Below are 16547 nucleotides of genomic sequence, written 5' to 3'. Positions count from 1 at the left end.
AATTTTTAAAATATGACTTTGAAATAAGAAATTCAAAAGAACAGAAAGACATCTCATTTAGAAGAATAAGCTATGTATTTAATGTGTAACATACTATCCTTTGTTTTTTAATTATGGCAACAGATACTTTCATTTGCACTGGCTGTCTAGTTTCCCCCCCATAGATGGCAGTGGAGTTTACTTGCCTCATATCTGTTAAATGAAAGCATCCTGTCTACGCTATGGTATCTGCTGCTTACTTAACAAGCAACACAAAAGTTGGAGTAAAAATCGATAAACTTGCTTCATGAGACAGAACAGACAGTACATGAGTTGTGTTGTTGTTTGTGGAGATACACAAGGTGCTCTTATGTGGCTATGACAGCTGTAGCATTTTGACTGTTCAACACATTTCTATGTTAGAAAAGGTTTCAGTCCAACGTGGCCACCACTGAGGTTCCAGCCCTTCTGTGGAGATATAGTTTTCTGTGTCTACTAAACCTGTGTTGGTAGCTGTCCATTGCCGGCTGAGTGCTTGAGGCTTCCATTCAGGGTGGTGGCTCTGAAAGTGTAGGATCGACCTCTGATGGATCCCTCTGTGTAGAGTCTCTCAGGCTTGTTCTGGCAACGGAAGAACATGAGGAATCCATTTCGGTAGTTCTTATTCATCCAACCATACAGCAGAGGGTTAGCAAAAGTTGAGCACATGGCCACCACATGGAAAACTGTATAAAGGAGTTTATATTCATGGAAGATGAGCACCAGATCTAGGTCAATGGCAAGCTGGAAAATATGGAAAGGGAGCCAAGAGACCGCAAACACCACCACCACCATCACCAGCATCTTTGTGGTCTTCCTCCTGCGGCACTGACTGTCATTCCTAGAGGTGGGGCTGATATGGCTTTTGAGCTTAAACCATATCCTGATGTAGGCATAGCAGATGATGGAAAGAGGGAGGACATACTGCAAGAGGAGCATGGATAAGCTGTATATGGTAGCATCTCTGTTTTCTGAAGGCCATTTCTCAGAGCAGACTGCTATTTTGAGATTGATGGATGGAATTTCTTCATACCTGTACTCTCGGAAGATGGCCAGAGGACAGGCTAGGACAGCAGCTACCAGCCATGTAATAGCTATGATGGTGAAGCTGATCTTCTTGGATATCCTGCTGTCCAGGTGGAATACTATGCATCTGTACCTGTCCAGAGCAATCACAGTTAAGGTGAGGGTGGACACATGAACACTTAAAGCTTGAGCATAGGAGACCAGGTGACAAAGCACAGCCCCAAACTTCCACTCATCAAGTAGAGTGTAGGCCAAAGTGAAGGGCAAGCAGAGCGTGTCCACCATTAAGTCTGCCAGAGCCAGGTTAGCTATGAAAAAGTTGGTAACAGTCCTCATGGTTTTGAACCTCACTATCATGTAGATGACTAAGGAGTTGCCAATGAACCCCAGCAGAATGATGAGAGAGTAGGCAGCTATCAGTATGATCTGGACCCCCAAGATCTTGGTGCTGTCCATCATAACATTGGTGGATCCTTGGAGCCCCTGACTAGGGGTGGCGATGCTCTTTGTGTACCAGCTAGATGACCGCTTTTTATCCAATATGTCCAAGAGGATGGTGCTGTTGACTTGATCAAGCAACCCCATGATTAATTTTTCCTACTAGGCTGAAGGTGTATACGTTAGCCACTTTGTCTGTAAAGAGGGAAACAAGCATATTTTTTTAAATAATAGTTCAGGTCGGAGAAAATCGTCAATTTCAGGTTATAATGACACATCTGGAATGGCATTTAAAACTGAGCCCCACTCCTAATCTCCTCCTACCCTTCTTTTACATTAAAAATAGCATCATGTCTATGGTTTCTGTACACAGTTACCATGGCCACTCAGAAAGAAAAGTTGACCCGCTTAGACCCCATTTTATACGCATGATAAGATTATTACCAAAGAGACAGCTAAAAGGCTGACCTCAGTTGAATTCTTTTAAAAAAATATTTTGTTAATAAATTCTATTTATCTACAATTGAATGTTAGAAAGACCCCCTCCAAATGCCAGGCTGACATAATCAAATAAACCAGACATTCTACTCATCTATAAACAACAACCAGCCACCGGTTTACAGTCTGCCATTTGTGGCCTCTTGTAACCTTGGCTCTGCTTCCCAGAGCAGATATGAATGAAGGATGGGCATGAATACAGATAAATATAAAAATCATCAAAGGCTGGGGAAGAAAACAGATTCAGTGATAGTTTCACTCATGAGTAGGACTTATGCTGAAAGTCCCCTGGAATTACAACTCATTTATATACTACAGAGATCAGTTCCCCTGTAGAAAATGAATGCTTTGAAGGGTGGACTCTGTGACACTCTACCCCACTCCAGGTCCCTGTCCTCCTCAGGCTCCATCTCCAAATCTCCAAGAATTTCCCAACCTGGATCTGGCAACCCTACCACTCCATCCCCCGCCGGTGGTCCCTGGGGGGACCTAGCAATCCTATCTGAAGAACTGGGCTCTAGTTCACAAAAGCTTAGAATAAAATGTTGTCAGTCTTTAGTCTTTCAGATACCATTAGATTCTAACTAATTTTTGCTAATAGTCTTAAGTCTTAAGATCACTTTGCTGGGAGAAAGTCCCATAATAGACTTAAGTGGAATTCTGATTGGACCTGCTTACTATTTCTCTCTAACATAGCTACCACGCTGGGACTACTAGAAAATTTGCTCCAATCCAAACCCAGCATGATCTTTCCTATGGGAAAAAACTCTAGCATTGCTGGCAAGTATTGCTGGGGGAGATCCAAAATGAGAAAAAGTAAGAACTTCTTTGTGTCTTCATTTGATACCCTCACCCCACACACAGCATGTTTTAAGAGTCCTATGCATTGCCCTGTTTGCAGTATGTACAAACATCCCCCTGTTGTGTTACTGGTCTATCCTACCCATTTTGGTTGCATGGGGTTTCTTTTTGTTGTTCTTCGTTTGTTATGATCATGCCAAATGAACAATGACTGGACACGAGGGGGGGGGGTGTTCAGGGGGAACGCGCCAGAACAGAGTTCCAGAACCTCTTTGACAAAATACTTTTAAAAATGTTTAAAAGTTCATGAGTTTTCAGGATACAGATAGAAAACCTCATTTCTCTCTTAAGAGTTCCAGCACCTCTTTTTTAAAAAACAAACAAACCCTAACTGGACATGTGTCCTTTGGGCGGGATGTGGAATGCAGAATCTTCAAACTGAACATGGAAGAATATAAACCTTAACTTTTGTAATACAACTATGTGTAAGAAACTGTGAATCAGTTTGTATGCTTTGTATGTATACTGCTGACAATAATAAGAGGCAGAAGAGAAGCTCATGACAGGGCCTTTGTAATTTCCTAGGGAGACCTAGGTTATGACCTAGCACATTTCCCAGGGTGCACCATCATGCGGCACCTCCTGTTCAATACAGTCCAGTCGAGAAGGGAGGAGGAGAAGAGACACAAGGGGAGATGAGATGGGAGAAGGTAAGCTCTATTATTCCTCCTGATGTCTTTGAATTCTCTAAACCAGACTGCCAGGCTCCAGAACTAATCGTCACAGCTGGTGTCACAGGGAAGCTTAGGTGGTCACTGGATGATCAATGAGAGCTGCCAGAGGGACTACTCACAGTGGCAGATTCTTGCTAGTGAATGAGGAAGTCTAGAGAAATCAGCTGAAGGTGGGGGAGGGGTCACCAACTTTCCAGATCTCCTCTACCCCTCCCTACCACCCTCCTCTCTCCAGCTTTCCCCTCAGTCTGCTGTCTGCACACACCATTTGCTCCTGTGTGCTTGGGAGGATGTAGTGTATTTGCTGCAGAATGTACTACAGTGAAGGATTGGCTTGCACACTGGGAACAATGGGAGAGACTTGAAGGCCCATAACATTGAAAGATAGGAATGACAATTGACTTGCATGGGTTCCATACATTGTGGTGGTGGTGGTAGAAAGTACCGTCAAGTCACAGATGACTTATGGCGACCCCATGGGGTTTTCAAGGCAATGCTCGGAGGTGGTTTGCCATTGCCTAACTCTGCATCACATCCCTAGTATTCTTTGGTGGTTTTCCTTCCAAATACTAACCTGCTTATGTATTTCCTTGCAAATACTAGACCCTGCTTAGCTTTTGAGATCAGGCTGGCCTGGGCTATCCAGGTCAGGGCTGCTCCATACATTTGTTGTTGTTGTTCAGTCACACAGTCGAGTCCAACTCTTTGCGACCTCATGGACCAGATCCCGCCAGGCCTTCCTGTCTTCTGCCATCCTCTGAAGTTGGCTCAATTTCCTGTTCATTGCATCTATGACACTGTCTAACCATCTCACTCCATACATTACAGCACAAAAAAGTAGCAAAAATGTGGAATGGGTTTTGGATGAAGGTCTCTGAGAACAGATACACTGCTCTGAGATTGGAATGATGAACCACAGAGTGGAATGATAGTCCCTGGGAGTAGCATGAGTGGAACTAGAATGACAGACTCCCTTAGTGGAATGATGTCTCCACCAGGAATGACAGCCCTTGGGAGTAACAACTATGTTCTGGGCCTAGAATGAAGGCCCCTGGGAGTAGCAAGAGTATTCTGGGACTGGAATGACACACACACACACCCCGGTGGAATGATGGCCTCTGGGAAGAGCAAAAGTGTTCTGGGACTTGAATGACATCCTCCTCCCAGTGGAACGAGAAACTCTGGGATGGCCTTGAGTGTTCTGGGACTGGATTGACAACCCCCTGAATGGAATGACACAAGAGGAGGAGAAAGAGAAGGAGGAGAGTCGGATTTATACTTCACCCTTCACTCAGAGTCTCAGAGTGGCTTATGATCTCCAGTTTGGTGTAGTGGTTAAGTGCGTAGACCGGGAGAACCAGGTTTGATTCCCCACTCATAAGAACATAAGAGATGCCAATGTTGGATCAGGCCAAAGGCCCATCCAGTCCAACACTCTGCCACACAGTGGCCAAAAATACCAGTGCCATCAGGAGGTCCACCAGTGGGGCCACAACATTAGAAGCCCTCCCACTGCACCAAGAAGACAGAGCATCCCTTGCCCCAGAGTCCCTATCTATACCTTGTGGCTAGTAGCCACTGATGGACCTCTGCTCCATATGCTTATCTAATTCCCTTTTGAAGCCATCCATGCTTGTAGCCGCCACCACCTCCTGTGGCAGTGAATTCCATGTGTTAATCACTCTTTGGGTGAAGAAGTACTTCCTTTTATCCGTTCTAACCCGTCCGCTCAGCAATTTCATTGAGTGCCCATGAGTTCTTGTATTGTGAGGAAGGGAGAAAAGTACCTCTTTCTCTACCTGCTCTTTCCCATGCATAATCTTATAAACCTCAATCATGTCACCCCTCAGTTGTCGTTTCTCCAAGCTAAAGAGCCCTAAGCGCTTTAACCTTTCCTCATAGGGAAAGTGTTCCAACCCTTTTATCATTCGAGTTGCCCTTTTCTGCACTTTTTCCAAAGCTATAATATCCTTTTTAAGGTGTGGTGACCAGAACTGCACACAGTATTCCAAATGAGGTCGCACCATTGATTTATATAGCGGCATTATGATATTGGCTGATCTGTTTACAATACCCTTCCTAATAATCCCCAGCATAGCATTGGCCTTCTTTATTGCAGTCACACACTGTCTCGACATCTTCAGTGAGTTATCTACTACAACTCCAAGATCTCTCTCTTGCTCAGTCTCTGCCAGTTCAGACCCCATCAATGTGTATTTATATTTAGGATTTTTGGCTCCAATGTGCATCACCTTGCACTTGGCCACATTGAACCCCATTTGCCATGTTGACGCCCACTCGCCCATCCTTGACAGATCCCCTTGGAGTGCCTCACAATCCTCACTGGTTTTCACCACCCCGAACAACTTTGTATCATCCGCAAATTTAGCCACTTCACTGCTTACTCCCATCTCCAAATCATTAATGAACAAGTTAAAAAGCAGTGGACCAAGTACTGATCCCTGCGGTACCCCACTGCTTACCACCCTCCACTGAGAAAATTGCCCACCTACACTCACTCTCTGTTTTCTATGAACTAGCCAGTTTTTGATCCATAAAAGGACTTGTCCTTCTATCCCATGATTTTTGAGCTTACTTAGGAGCCTTTGATGAGGAACTTTATCAAAAGCTTTCTGGAAGTCAAGGTAAATAATATCTATTGGATCCCCCTTGTCCACATGTTTGTTCACCCCCTCAAAGAACACTAACAGGTTAGTGAGACAAGATCTTCCCTTACAGAACCCATGTTGAGTCTGCCTCAATAGGTTTTGTTCATCTATGTGCCTACTAATTCTTTCCTTAATAATGGTTTCCACCAATTTACCCGGTATCGACGTCAGACTGACTGGCCTGTAATTTCCCGGATCTCCTCTGGAACCCTTTTTAAAGATGGGAGTGACATTAGCTACCTTCCAATCCTCAGGAATGGAGGCAGATTTTAAGGAAAGATTACATATCTTTGTCAGGAGATCTACAAGTTCACATTTGAGTTCTTTCAGAACTCTCGGATGTATGCCATCTGGGCCTGGTGATTTTTCAGTTTTTAAGTTGTCTATCAGTTTTAGGACCTCCTCTCTCATCACCTCAATCTGACTCAGGTCTTCCAACACCCCTCCTGAAATCAGTGGTTCTGGAGTGGGCAAGCACTTCTCATCTTCCACAGTGAAGACGGAGGCAAAAAATGCATTTAGCTTCTCAGCCATTTCCCTATCATCCTTCAATACTCCTTTTACCCCTTGGTCGTCCAAGGGCCCCACTGCCTCCCTGGCTGGTTTCCTGTTTCTAATGTATTTGAAGAAAGTTTTATTGTTGGTTTTTACGTTTTTTGCTATATGCTCCTCATATTCCCTTTTTGCCTGCCTGACCTCAGACTTGCATTTTATTTGCCATAGCCTGTGTTCCGTTTTATCAGCCTCACTGTGACTAGCTTTCCACTGCTTAAAGGAATTCTTTTTACTTTTTACAGCCTCCATTACTCTGTTTGTTAACCATGCAGGCTTTTTCCTATACCTGTTTGTGCCTTTCCTAACCTGCGGAATATATATTTTTTGAGCTTCTAGGATCGTAGTTTTAAATAGATCCCAAGCTTCCCCAATTGTTTTGACCCTTTCTACTTTTCCTTTCAGTTTCCTCCCCACGTGTCCCCTCATATCAGAGAAATTACCCCTTTTAAAGTTAAAAATGGTTGTGTGAGTCTTTTTGGCCAATTCTCTATTTGTACAAATGATGAACTCAACAACATTATGATCACTGTTTCCAAGCGGTGCAATCACTTTTACATCTCTCACCAGGTCTTGAGTGTTACTTAGGACCAAATCAAGGATCGCCTCTCCCCTGGTAGGTTCCGTGACCATCTGCTCCATAGCACAGTCATTTAGAGTGTCTAGAAACTCAATCTCTTTTTCCCGACTAGAACACATATTGACCCAATCAATGTGTGGGTAGTTAAAATCACCTATTATTACACAGTGTTTTTGTCTAGTTGCTATCTTTAAGGCATTCATCATTTTATAATCCTCCTCTATCTTTTGATCTGGTGGGCGATAACAAACTCCCAGTGTTAAGTTTCCTTTTGGCCCCCCTATTTCAACCCATAGAACTTCCAGAAGCGAATCCAATTCACTTAGCCTCTCAATCTTTCTAGACTTTATACCCTCTCTGACATACAGAGCTACCCCACCTCCAACCCTTCCCCCCCTATCCTTCCGATATAATATATAACCGGGAATCACTGTGTCCCACTGATTTTCCTCATCCCACCAAGTTTCAGAAATACCCACAATGTCTATTTTTCCCTCCGACACCAAGCACTCCAACTCCCCGATTTTACCTCGGACACTTCTAGCATTTGTATAGAAACAGCTGTAATTTCCCTTACAAGTTAAGCCTGCATCCTTCCTCTTGCTATCTCGAGTCGTTGTCCGGCAGTCCATGTCACCAGCCATGGCCTCTGTGGACAATTTCAATCCACCTCCCTGTAGAAAAGCAACCGGTACCCCCTCACCTCTCTCAGATGAGCCAACCCGAACCAGAGACTTTTCATCTCCTGTCGGCTTTCCCCCAATATTCAGTTTAAAAGCTGCTCTGCCACCTTTTTGATTTTAAGTGCCAGCAGCCTGGTTCCTTCTCGGGACAAGTGGAGACCGTCTCGCCTGTACAGCTCCCTCTTGTTCCAAAAAGTATCCCAGTGCCTAACAAACCTGAACCCTTCCCCCCTACACCATCGTCTCATCCACGCATTGAGACTCCTGATCTCTGCCTGTCTCTCCGGCCCTGCGCGTGGAACAGGTAACACTTCTGAGAAGGCTACCTTGGAGGTCCTGGACCTAAGTTTCCTGCCCAGCAGCCTAAATTTCTCCTCCAGGACCTCACGACTGCATTTCCCCACATCGTTGGTGCCGACATGCACCACGACCACTGGCTCCTCCCCAGCACTATCTACCAGCCTATCTAAAACACGCGTAATGTCCGCTACCTTCGCACCAGGCAGGCAAGTCACCATACGGTCAGTACGCGGGTTCGCCACCCAGCTGTCTACCTGCCTAAGGATCGAATCACCCACTACCAAGAGCCCCCCTCCCACCCTGCTCAGGGATGGTTCCTTGGTGCAAAAGGAGAGCCGCTCACCAGCTGGGGAAGAGGTCCCTTCTGAGGGCACATTCCCCTTATCCTCAGCATGGTGCCCTGTTTCCCCTAGACCCTCATGCTCCCTGACAGCAGCGGGGCTGCCAGATCCAGAGTGGGACGAAGCTAACAAGTCCCCGAGAGTCTTTTCTGTGTGCCTAGCTGACTGTCTCTGCTTCTCCAGGTCAGCCACCTTGGCCTCAAGGGAGCACACACGTTCCCTGAGAACCAGGAGCTCCTTGCACCGAGGACACACCCAAGACTTCTGCCCAGTGGGCAGATAGTCATACATGTGACACTCCGTGCAAAACACTGGATAGCCCCCAACCCCCTGCTGGCATTCTGGCTTCATAATTCTTTTAAAATAAATAAATATAATCCCCCTTTTAAACCCTTGGTATTTATGTGGGTTTTGTTATCAAGTCAAATTATTTTACGGGAAAGACAAAGAGCCTAGGGCCTTGTCTTTCTGGCTCTTTTTGGGCTTCTTACAGCGCCCCTAGTCTAAGAGTCCCTAGGCTAAGAGCCACAGGCAAAGAGCCCTTTAGCTCACCCTTCGGCTCGTGCCAGAGGCTCGTGCCTCTGCCAAGGTGCTTCCTTAAATAGAGGCCTCCCCCAGCAGAGGTCAGGCAGCAGCTATTCAAATTCAAATTCACCCAGGCACTCAATCACAGGCAAAACAATGCCCCTTCCACTTCCTCTCAATTACAGGCAATCCCAGTCAAACAATGCCCGTTCCTCTCCCACACTCAATCAGCCAGGACTCTGCAAGAACTCTAAGTGCTTCCACACACTGCTAAACACAGTTTTCCCACAAAATATCCTTAGCTGAATTCTCTCAGCTGAAAGCAAGTAAAAGAAACCCACTCACCTCTCTCACAGCTCTCTCTCCTGCTCCTGCTCAGAGCTCAGCTGGTCTCCTCTGCCTCTGGCAAGGTGCTTCCTTAAATAGAGGCCTCCCCCAGCAGAGGTCAGGCAGCAGCTATTCAAATTCAAATTCACCCAGGCACTCAATCACAGGCAAAACAATGCCCCTTCCACTTCCTCTCAATTACAGGCAATCCCAGTCAAACAATGCCCGTTCCTCTCCCACACTCAATCAGCCAGGACTCTGCAAGAACTCTAAGTGCTTCCACACACTGCTAAACACAGTTTTCCCACAAAATATCCTTAGCTGAATTCTCTCAGCTGAAAGCAAGTAAAAGAAACCCACTCACCTCTCTCACAGCTCTCTCTCCTGCTCCTGCTCAGAGCTCAGCTGGTCTCCTCTGCCTCTGGCAAGGTGCTTCCTTAAATAGAGGCCTCCCCCAGCAGAGGTCAGGCAGCAGCTATTCAAATTCAAATTCACCCAGGCACTCAATCACAGGCAAAACAATGCCCCTTCCACTTCCTCTCAATTACAGGCAATCCCAGTCAAACAATGCCCGTTCCTCTCCCACACTCAATCAGCCAGGACTCTGCAAGAACTCTAAGTGCTTCCACACACTGCTAAACACAGTTTTCCCACAAAATATCCTTAGCTGAATTCTCTCAGCTGAAAGCAAGTAAAAGAAACCCACTCACCTCTCTCACAGCTCTCTCTCCTGCTCCTGCTCAGAGCTCAGCTGGTCTCCTCTGCCTCTGGCAAGGTGCTTCCTTAAATAGAGGCCTCCCCCAGCAGAGGTCAGGCAGCAGCTATTCAAATTCAAATTCACCCAGGCACTCAATCACAGGCAAAACAATGCCCCTTCCACTTCCTCTCAATTACAGGCAATCCCAGTCAAACAATGCCCGTTCCTCTCCCACACTCAATCAGCCAGGACTCTGCAAGAACTCTAAGTGCTTCCACACACTGCTAAACACAGTTTTCCCACAAAATATCCTTAGCTGAATTCTCTCAGCTGAAAGCAAGTAAAAGAAACCCACTCACCTCTCTCACAGCTCTCTCTCCTGCTCCTGCTCAGAGCTCAGCTGGTCTCCTCTGCCTCTGGCAAGGTGCTTCCTTAAATAGAGGCCTCCCCCAGCAGAGGTCAGGCAGCAGCTATTCAAATTCAAATTCACCCAGGCACTCAATCACAGGCAAAACAATGCCCCTTCCACTTCCTCTCAATTACAGGCAATCCCAGTCAAACAATGCCCGTTCCTCTCCCACACTCAATCAGCCAGGACTCTGCAAGAACTCTAAGTGCTTCCACACACTGCTAAACACAGTTTTCCCACAAAATATCCTTAGCTGAATTCTCTCAGCTGAAAGCAAGTAAAAGAAACCCACTCACCTCTCTCACAGCTCTCTCTCCTGCTCCTGCTCAGAGCTCAGCTGGTCTCCTCTGCCTCTGGCAAGGTGCTTCCTTAAATAGAGGCCTCCCCCAGCAGAGGTCAGGCAGCAGCTATTCAAATTCAAATTCACCCAGGCACGGCTGTGGGGAGGACACACTTCCGGTGATGTCAGGGGGTGTGGCATATGCTAATGAGTTATACTAATGAGTCCCCCTAGCTCTTTTTCTACGAAATGACCCCTGGCGGTACCCCACTCCTTACCACCCTCCACTGAGAAAATTCCCCATTTATACTCACTCTCTGTTCTCTATTAATTAGCCAGTTTTTGATCCACAAAAGGACTTGTCCTTTTATCCCATGATTTTTGAGCTTACTTAGGAGCTTTGATGAGGAACTTTATCAAAAGCTTTCTGGAAGTCAAGGTAAACAGTATCTATTGGGTTCCCCTTGTCCACATGTTTGTTCACCCCCTCAAAGAACACTAACAGGTTAGTGAGACAAGATCTTCCCTTACAGAACCCATGCTGAGTCTGACTCCTCCACTTGCACCTGGCTGGATGACCTTGGGCAAACCGTAGTTCTGATAAGAGCTGTTCTTGAAAAAGAGCAGTTTCTGTCAGAGCTCTCTCAGCCCCACCTACCTCACAGGGTGTCTGTTGTGGGGAGGGGAAGGGAAAGGAGTTTGTAAGCCGCTCTGAGACACCTTTGGGTAGTGAAGGGCGGGGTATAAAGCCAATCTCTTCTCTCTTCTTCTTCTTCCTTAGGCTCCTCTTCCCCAACAGACACCCTGTGCGGTAGGTGGCGCTGAGAGAGCTCTTGAGAGAACTGGTTTTGAGAGAACATCTCTGAGAGGACTGTGACTGACCCAAAGTTACTCAGGGTGCATTCAGATGGGCAGTTAATCCCGCCATTATGCTGGCTCAAATTTGATCCCGATCTTTTAAATCCATCCTCGCACGACCAGACATCCCCCGGGGGAATCGCCCTACCATGCGCTGCTTCCACTGTGGATAGTCTAGATGGCGTCCACTGAAGGAGGCACATGCAGTGGGTTTTTTAAAATGAGCATGCGCATAGGCTTGATATTGCAGCCTTGTTTATCCGTGCATGTGCAGATTCATGTGACATCAGACCATCCCAAATGGGCGCAATTTTTTAATTGCGTGCTGGAACGATCAGACAGGGGCAAGTCCGCGTTTGCCCCGTTGGAACGGAAAACTCCAGATTTTAACTAGTACCTTTTTAGTACGGCTCCAAAGCATGGTAAAATGGGGTGCTCATGGAAGACGTACGTTTCCCAGATGTTGATGTCTGGACATTACATTTAAATCCATGAGGCACTCGTGCTTCATGCGGATCTAAAGAGCTGTCTGAACACACCCTCAGTTGGTTTCATGTGGAAGACTGGGGAATCAAACTCAGTTCTCCAGATTAGAGTCCACCGCTCCTAAGCACTACACCAAACCGGCTCTCTCGGGAATAGAATGAGTGTTCTGGGACTGAATGACAGCCCTTGGGAGTAGCTGATATGTTCTGGGCCTGGAATGACAGCTCCCAGAGCAGAATGACAGGGCCTGGGAGCTGTGTTCCCTCTAAGCTGAGTTAGTGTGAGCTAGCTCACAGTTTTTAGCCTCCGGCTCACACTTTTTGTCTGAGCTCAGGAAGGATGGCTCGAGAGCAAACTAATTTATGCAGTAGCCAAATCGCTCACTCACAACTTTAATGCCAGTAGCTCACAAAGTAGAATTTTTGCTCACAAGACTCTGCAGTTTAGAGGGAGCATTGCCTGGGAATACCATGAGTGGGACCTGGCATGTTCAGTCTGCACTCGTAAAGACCAGGAATTCAGGTAGCTCTGCCAATACCTTTGATAGTGAAAAACTGAGACAGGGCTAAGATGGCACAGTGCTACTTAGTGAAGCTCCAAGATTTGTACACAAAAAAGATTCTGACACATTCTACTTTTTAGGATTACCAGAATCTGAGATTACATCATGATATAATTTTAAATTACTGATTTATAATGAAATCCTGAGGAAATTAATTTATAAATAAATAAAATTCAGAGACTAGCTAAGACTTTTAGTCTTAATAAATAGGGCATTTTTCTGTTGCTTCAGCTTAATTCTTTTTAATGATCTATCATGGCCCATGAAATCTAATTTATTCATTCTAAGTGTGAACAAAACACCTTGCCAATCACATTCTTTTCCATGCCGTAACAAAATACTGTCCAGTAATTACCAGCATTTGCACTGGTTTATCTACAGCATATGCTATATAGGAACTAAAAAGTGATTAGTGAGAACCACTATAGTTAGATAGTGTTAGATGTGGACTTTTGAGGCTAGGTTTTAAAACATTCAACCTTAATCTAGTCTCACTGTGTAATCTTGATCGAGTCACTGTAGCTTTCTCTAACCTGCCTCTCAGGGTTCTTTTGAGATATTTATTTACTTTCTTTGTACCCTGTCTTTCTTCCCAATAGGGACTCAAAGTGGAAAAGGGTGCCTAGAACTGACTCTGCTAATAGTATTGCTCGATTGATTGATTCATTCATTCATTTATTCACTGATTTTCCATCCTTTTTTTTTTTCATTTGTTTGGAAACAAATACAGATCACTCCCAAATTTCTCACAAACATAGTTTCCCTGTGTGTGGTAATAGTTCCATAGACATGTAGGGGTAATGGCTGAACCTCATGCTATGTGTTTGATGCATAAACTGTATTCCCTTGCTGGGGCCTAGATATTCCTGGTGCTGTTCCATGATAAACTATTTGGAAACCTCTTCTGTGATTTGAAGAAGTTATGCAGATAGGGAGAACATGTAGGGGGTCATCTGGGGTTCCCCATTGACACCATGTGTTATTACTTATGCCACCTACTTTTTCCCCACTGAAATATTACACCATTATCAAGGGTGGGACCAGCCTTTAAAGGAACATAGATTATTGACTAAATCCTCTTCCAGCCATACATCCAAACCTGCCAAATTTTGTCCCTTGTGTTGGAGATTATGTGTAAAATCTACTATTGGTGCAATGGCATTGCTGTGCCAGCATGAATCCATTGGCTCGAATTTTTTTTTGCTGATGCAAGAGACTCAATAGCAATCCTATCCTCATCAAACCAGCATGATTTTGAGGCATAATAATATTTCACTGCTTGTGATGAGAAGTCAAAGTACTGGCATGTGTGGACAAGTCTAAAGATGCATAGTTTAACATGACACTTCTCTCCTGGTACTAAATACAGCTCCTAATTTACATTATCCATTCAACTTCCTTTCAAATGAATACCACTACTATGTTATGAGTTTCCACACGACTGATAATTAAGTCATTGTATGGTTTGTCAGGTCTCGTCACTACCTTTTGGTGCATTCCAAACGCTTGCTCTGATCATTCTAAATTTGCAAAAACAGATTATATAAACCTGCAAATATTAATTGTGTTTTTTTGCATTTTTATCACAAGCAACTGTGGTGTTTGTGACCTATTAAACTTTGCTCCTGTTTAAAACTATGCTGCCCCCTTATGTTGCTGCCCAGCATTAAGGACACAGCAGCAACCATGTCTATTTCTCTCAGAAGAGACTATTACAAATTTCACATTCCACACTCCTCAAAATAAAGCTTGTGAACAGTCTCAATGAAATGCAGAGTGACTTACTAATACATGATTTAAAAGCGCAATGGCCATAAGTATGTTGGTGAATAAATATCACTAGCCTCGGCATAAACATCTTGGGGAACAGACAGCAGTTCTCTCACTTGACCAGAAAATAATAATTTAAGCTAGTTCCTGTAAACAAATGGAAGAAAATAATTGCTGTCCAAATGGGGGCAGGGGCTTTGATTATGTCGTAATTCATAAGCAAGGGCCATGTATTCGTTTAGCACTTTGTGGAACAGAGTTTATAGCATCTCTTGAGAGCTGCTGCTGGTATCTAGACTGCTTGGCTACAGAGCTCTGCTACTTGGGATGCCCAAGGAAGAGAGAAAATGCCTAATTTAGATTGGCTTCCTCCCCTGCCTCTTTTCCCTGCATACTTTTATCAGCTCACAAACACTAGCACCAAGTGACTGAACCTGAATAACAAGCTTGGTTGCAGAAATTCTCTAATGTCACCAGAGATGCAGCTGAAGATCAGTGGGCACTGGGCAGTATGTTATAGGGAGAAAGCCTCACACTTCAATTTCTGCATCGCTGCCCAGGAAACATTGAGGTGGATCCAACCACCCTCCTCCAGTCCAAGGAGCTTTCCTCCAACGCAAGTGGCTCTTTCTCCAATGGAAGAGCCACCTAATTTGGAAGAAGTCTCCTTATATTGGAGCAAGGCTTCAAACATGAGCCAAATGGAAAGGTGGGCTATATTTTAATAAATAAATAAACTTTGTACAGTGGATAGGAGTGGGATCTGCTGGAGGTGTCATATTGGCATTCACAGCTCAAAATGTTGATAAGAAATAGGATGGTGGATGGGGATATTTCAGTGTTCCCAATGCTACCACATTGTTCTGTACGCCCTAATCCACATGGTGACCGCACTCTTGAGTCATGAGCCACATCTTGTATGTAAGTATGGCTTACTTTTCTGGACTTTCTACCTCTCCTCATCATACAGACATCTGAGGAGAACGGAGGAAGAAGAATAGAATAAATAATACTCCATGGGATGTATAGTCTCTGCTTCCACCTTGTGTTAGAGTTAAACATACAGCATTTGGGTCAAAGAGATTATAGATAAGTGAATAGAGCATAGTGTCAGGTTCAACAGCAAGTAAATCTTCACACACATTTCCAAGGAAGCGTTATGCTTTATTAGATTACAAAACTGGTACCATATCCACAGGATTATTGTTAGGAATAACTAAGGGGCGGAAACATCCCTACATATAGCAGGATGAGGCAAATGGCTAAGCAAATGATATTCGAGCGCGCGCGGGGGAATTCTCCCGGCAGGAGGATACATAATAAGCGGGAAAGTCTCAGTGCCTCATGAGAGCCGAAAGATTCACACCAGCGGTGGAACGCAAGCCCTCCCCCCTTCACAAGGCCAGACAGATAATGTAGTCTGGCAGCACTGGTTCTCATGGTCTCCCTATCGCTGTTTACGGCAAGCAGCAGAGCAGCGAGCAAGCTAGGATCAGAAAAGGGAACAAGCAAAACATGGCAGCTAGCTGACACATAGAGATAAATTGGTGAATCACCTGGCTGCTGAGTAACATGCATTAAACATTTCTCCGCATTAACAACTGGAGAGCTGCTACAAGCATAGTCATTCTTAGATAATATGTTAATCAGATCAAGGATCATTTGCAATATTTCTAGACTGGTTAATGTCATGTAATGAGGTTCTCCATAACAAGCAGCAAAGCTGAAAAAAAATATGCTGAAGTTCATTGGGTTGTAATGCACCACCTCTCATGTAATCTCTGGCATTAATCGGCAGTTTTGTAAGGATGAAGCAACAGTTAAACAGACCCACTGACCGGCACAAGCAGAAGCCCTTCATTGCAATGTTTACTACATCAGAAACCTGTAGAAACTCTAAAACATCATTAATTTCTGTGTGGTAAACATTGAATTGCCAACTCCTGGCTGGGACAGTCCTGGAGATTTGGAGGGATAGGAGGGAGCTCAGCAG

General features: G+C 44.9%; 1 protein-coding gene across 2 annotated transcripts in view; it reads right to left on the bottom strand.

The window, feature by feature from the left end:
• Positions 1-233: 233 nt before the first annotated feature.
• Positions 234-16547, bottom strand: part of LOC107110313 (neuropeptide Y receptor type 2-like) — a 29739-nt gene continuing 13425 nt past the window's right edge. For both annotated transcript variants that reach the window (XM_015411081.1, XM_015411080.1), the window contains one exon: positions 234-1677. In XM_015411081.1, coding sequence (XP_015266567.1) covers positions 475-1629 — 1155 coding nt within the window. In that variant the 5' untranslated portion in view covers positions 1630-1677 and the 3' untranslated portion in view covers positions 234-474. The remainder of the gene's footprint in view (positions 1678-16547) is intronic.

Source organism: Gekko japonicus, unplaced genomic scaffold (assembly GCF_001447785.1).
Source record: "Gekko japonicus isolate JY-2015 unplaced genomic scaffold, Gekko_japonicus_V1.1 scaffold699, whole genome shotgun sequence".
NCBI classification, from domain to species: Eukaryota; Metazoa; Chordata; class Lepidosauria; order Squamata; family Gekkonidae; genus Gekko; species Gekko japonicus.
The sequence above is the reverse complement of the archived record's forward strand: the minus strand, read 5'-3'. Positions and strand labels throughout refer to the sequence as shown.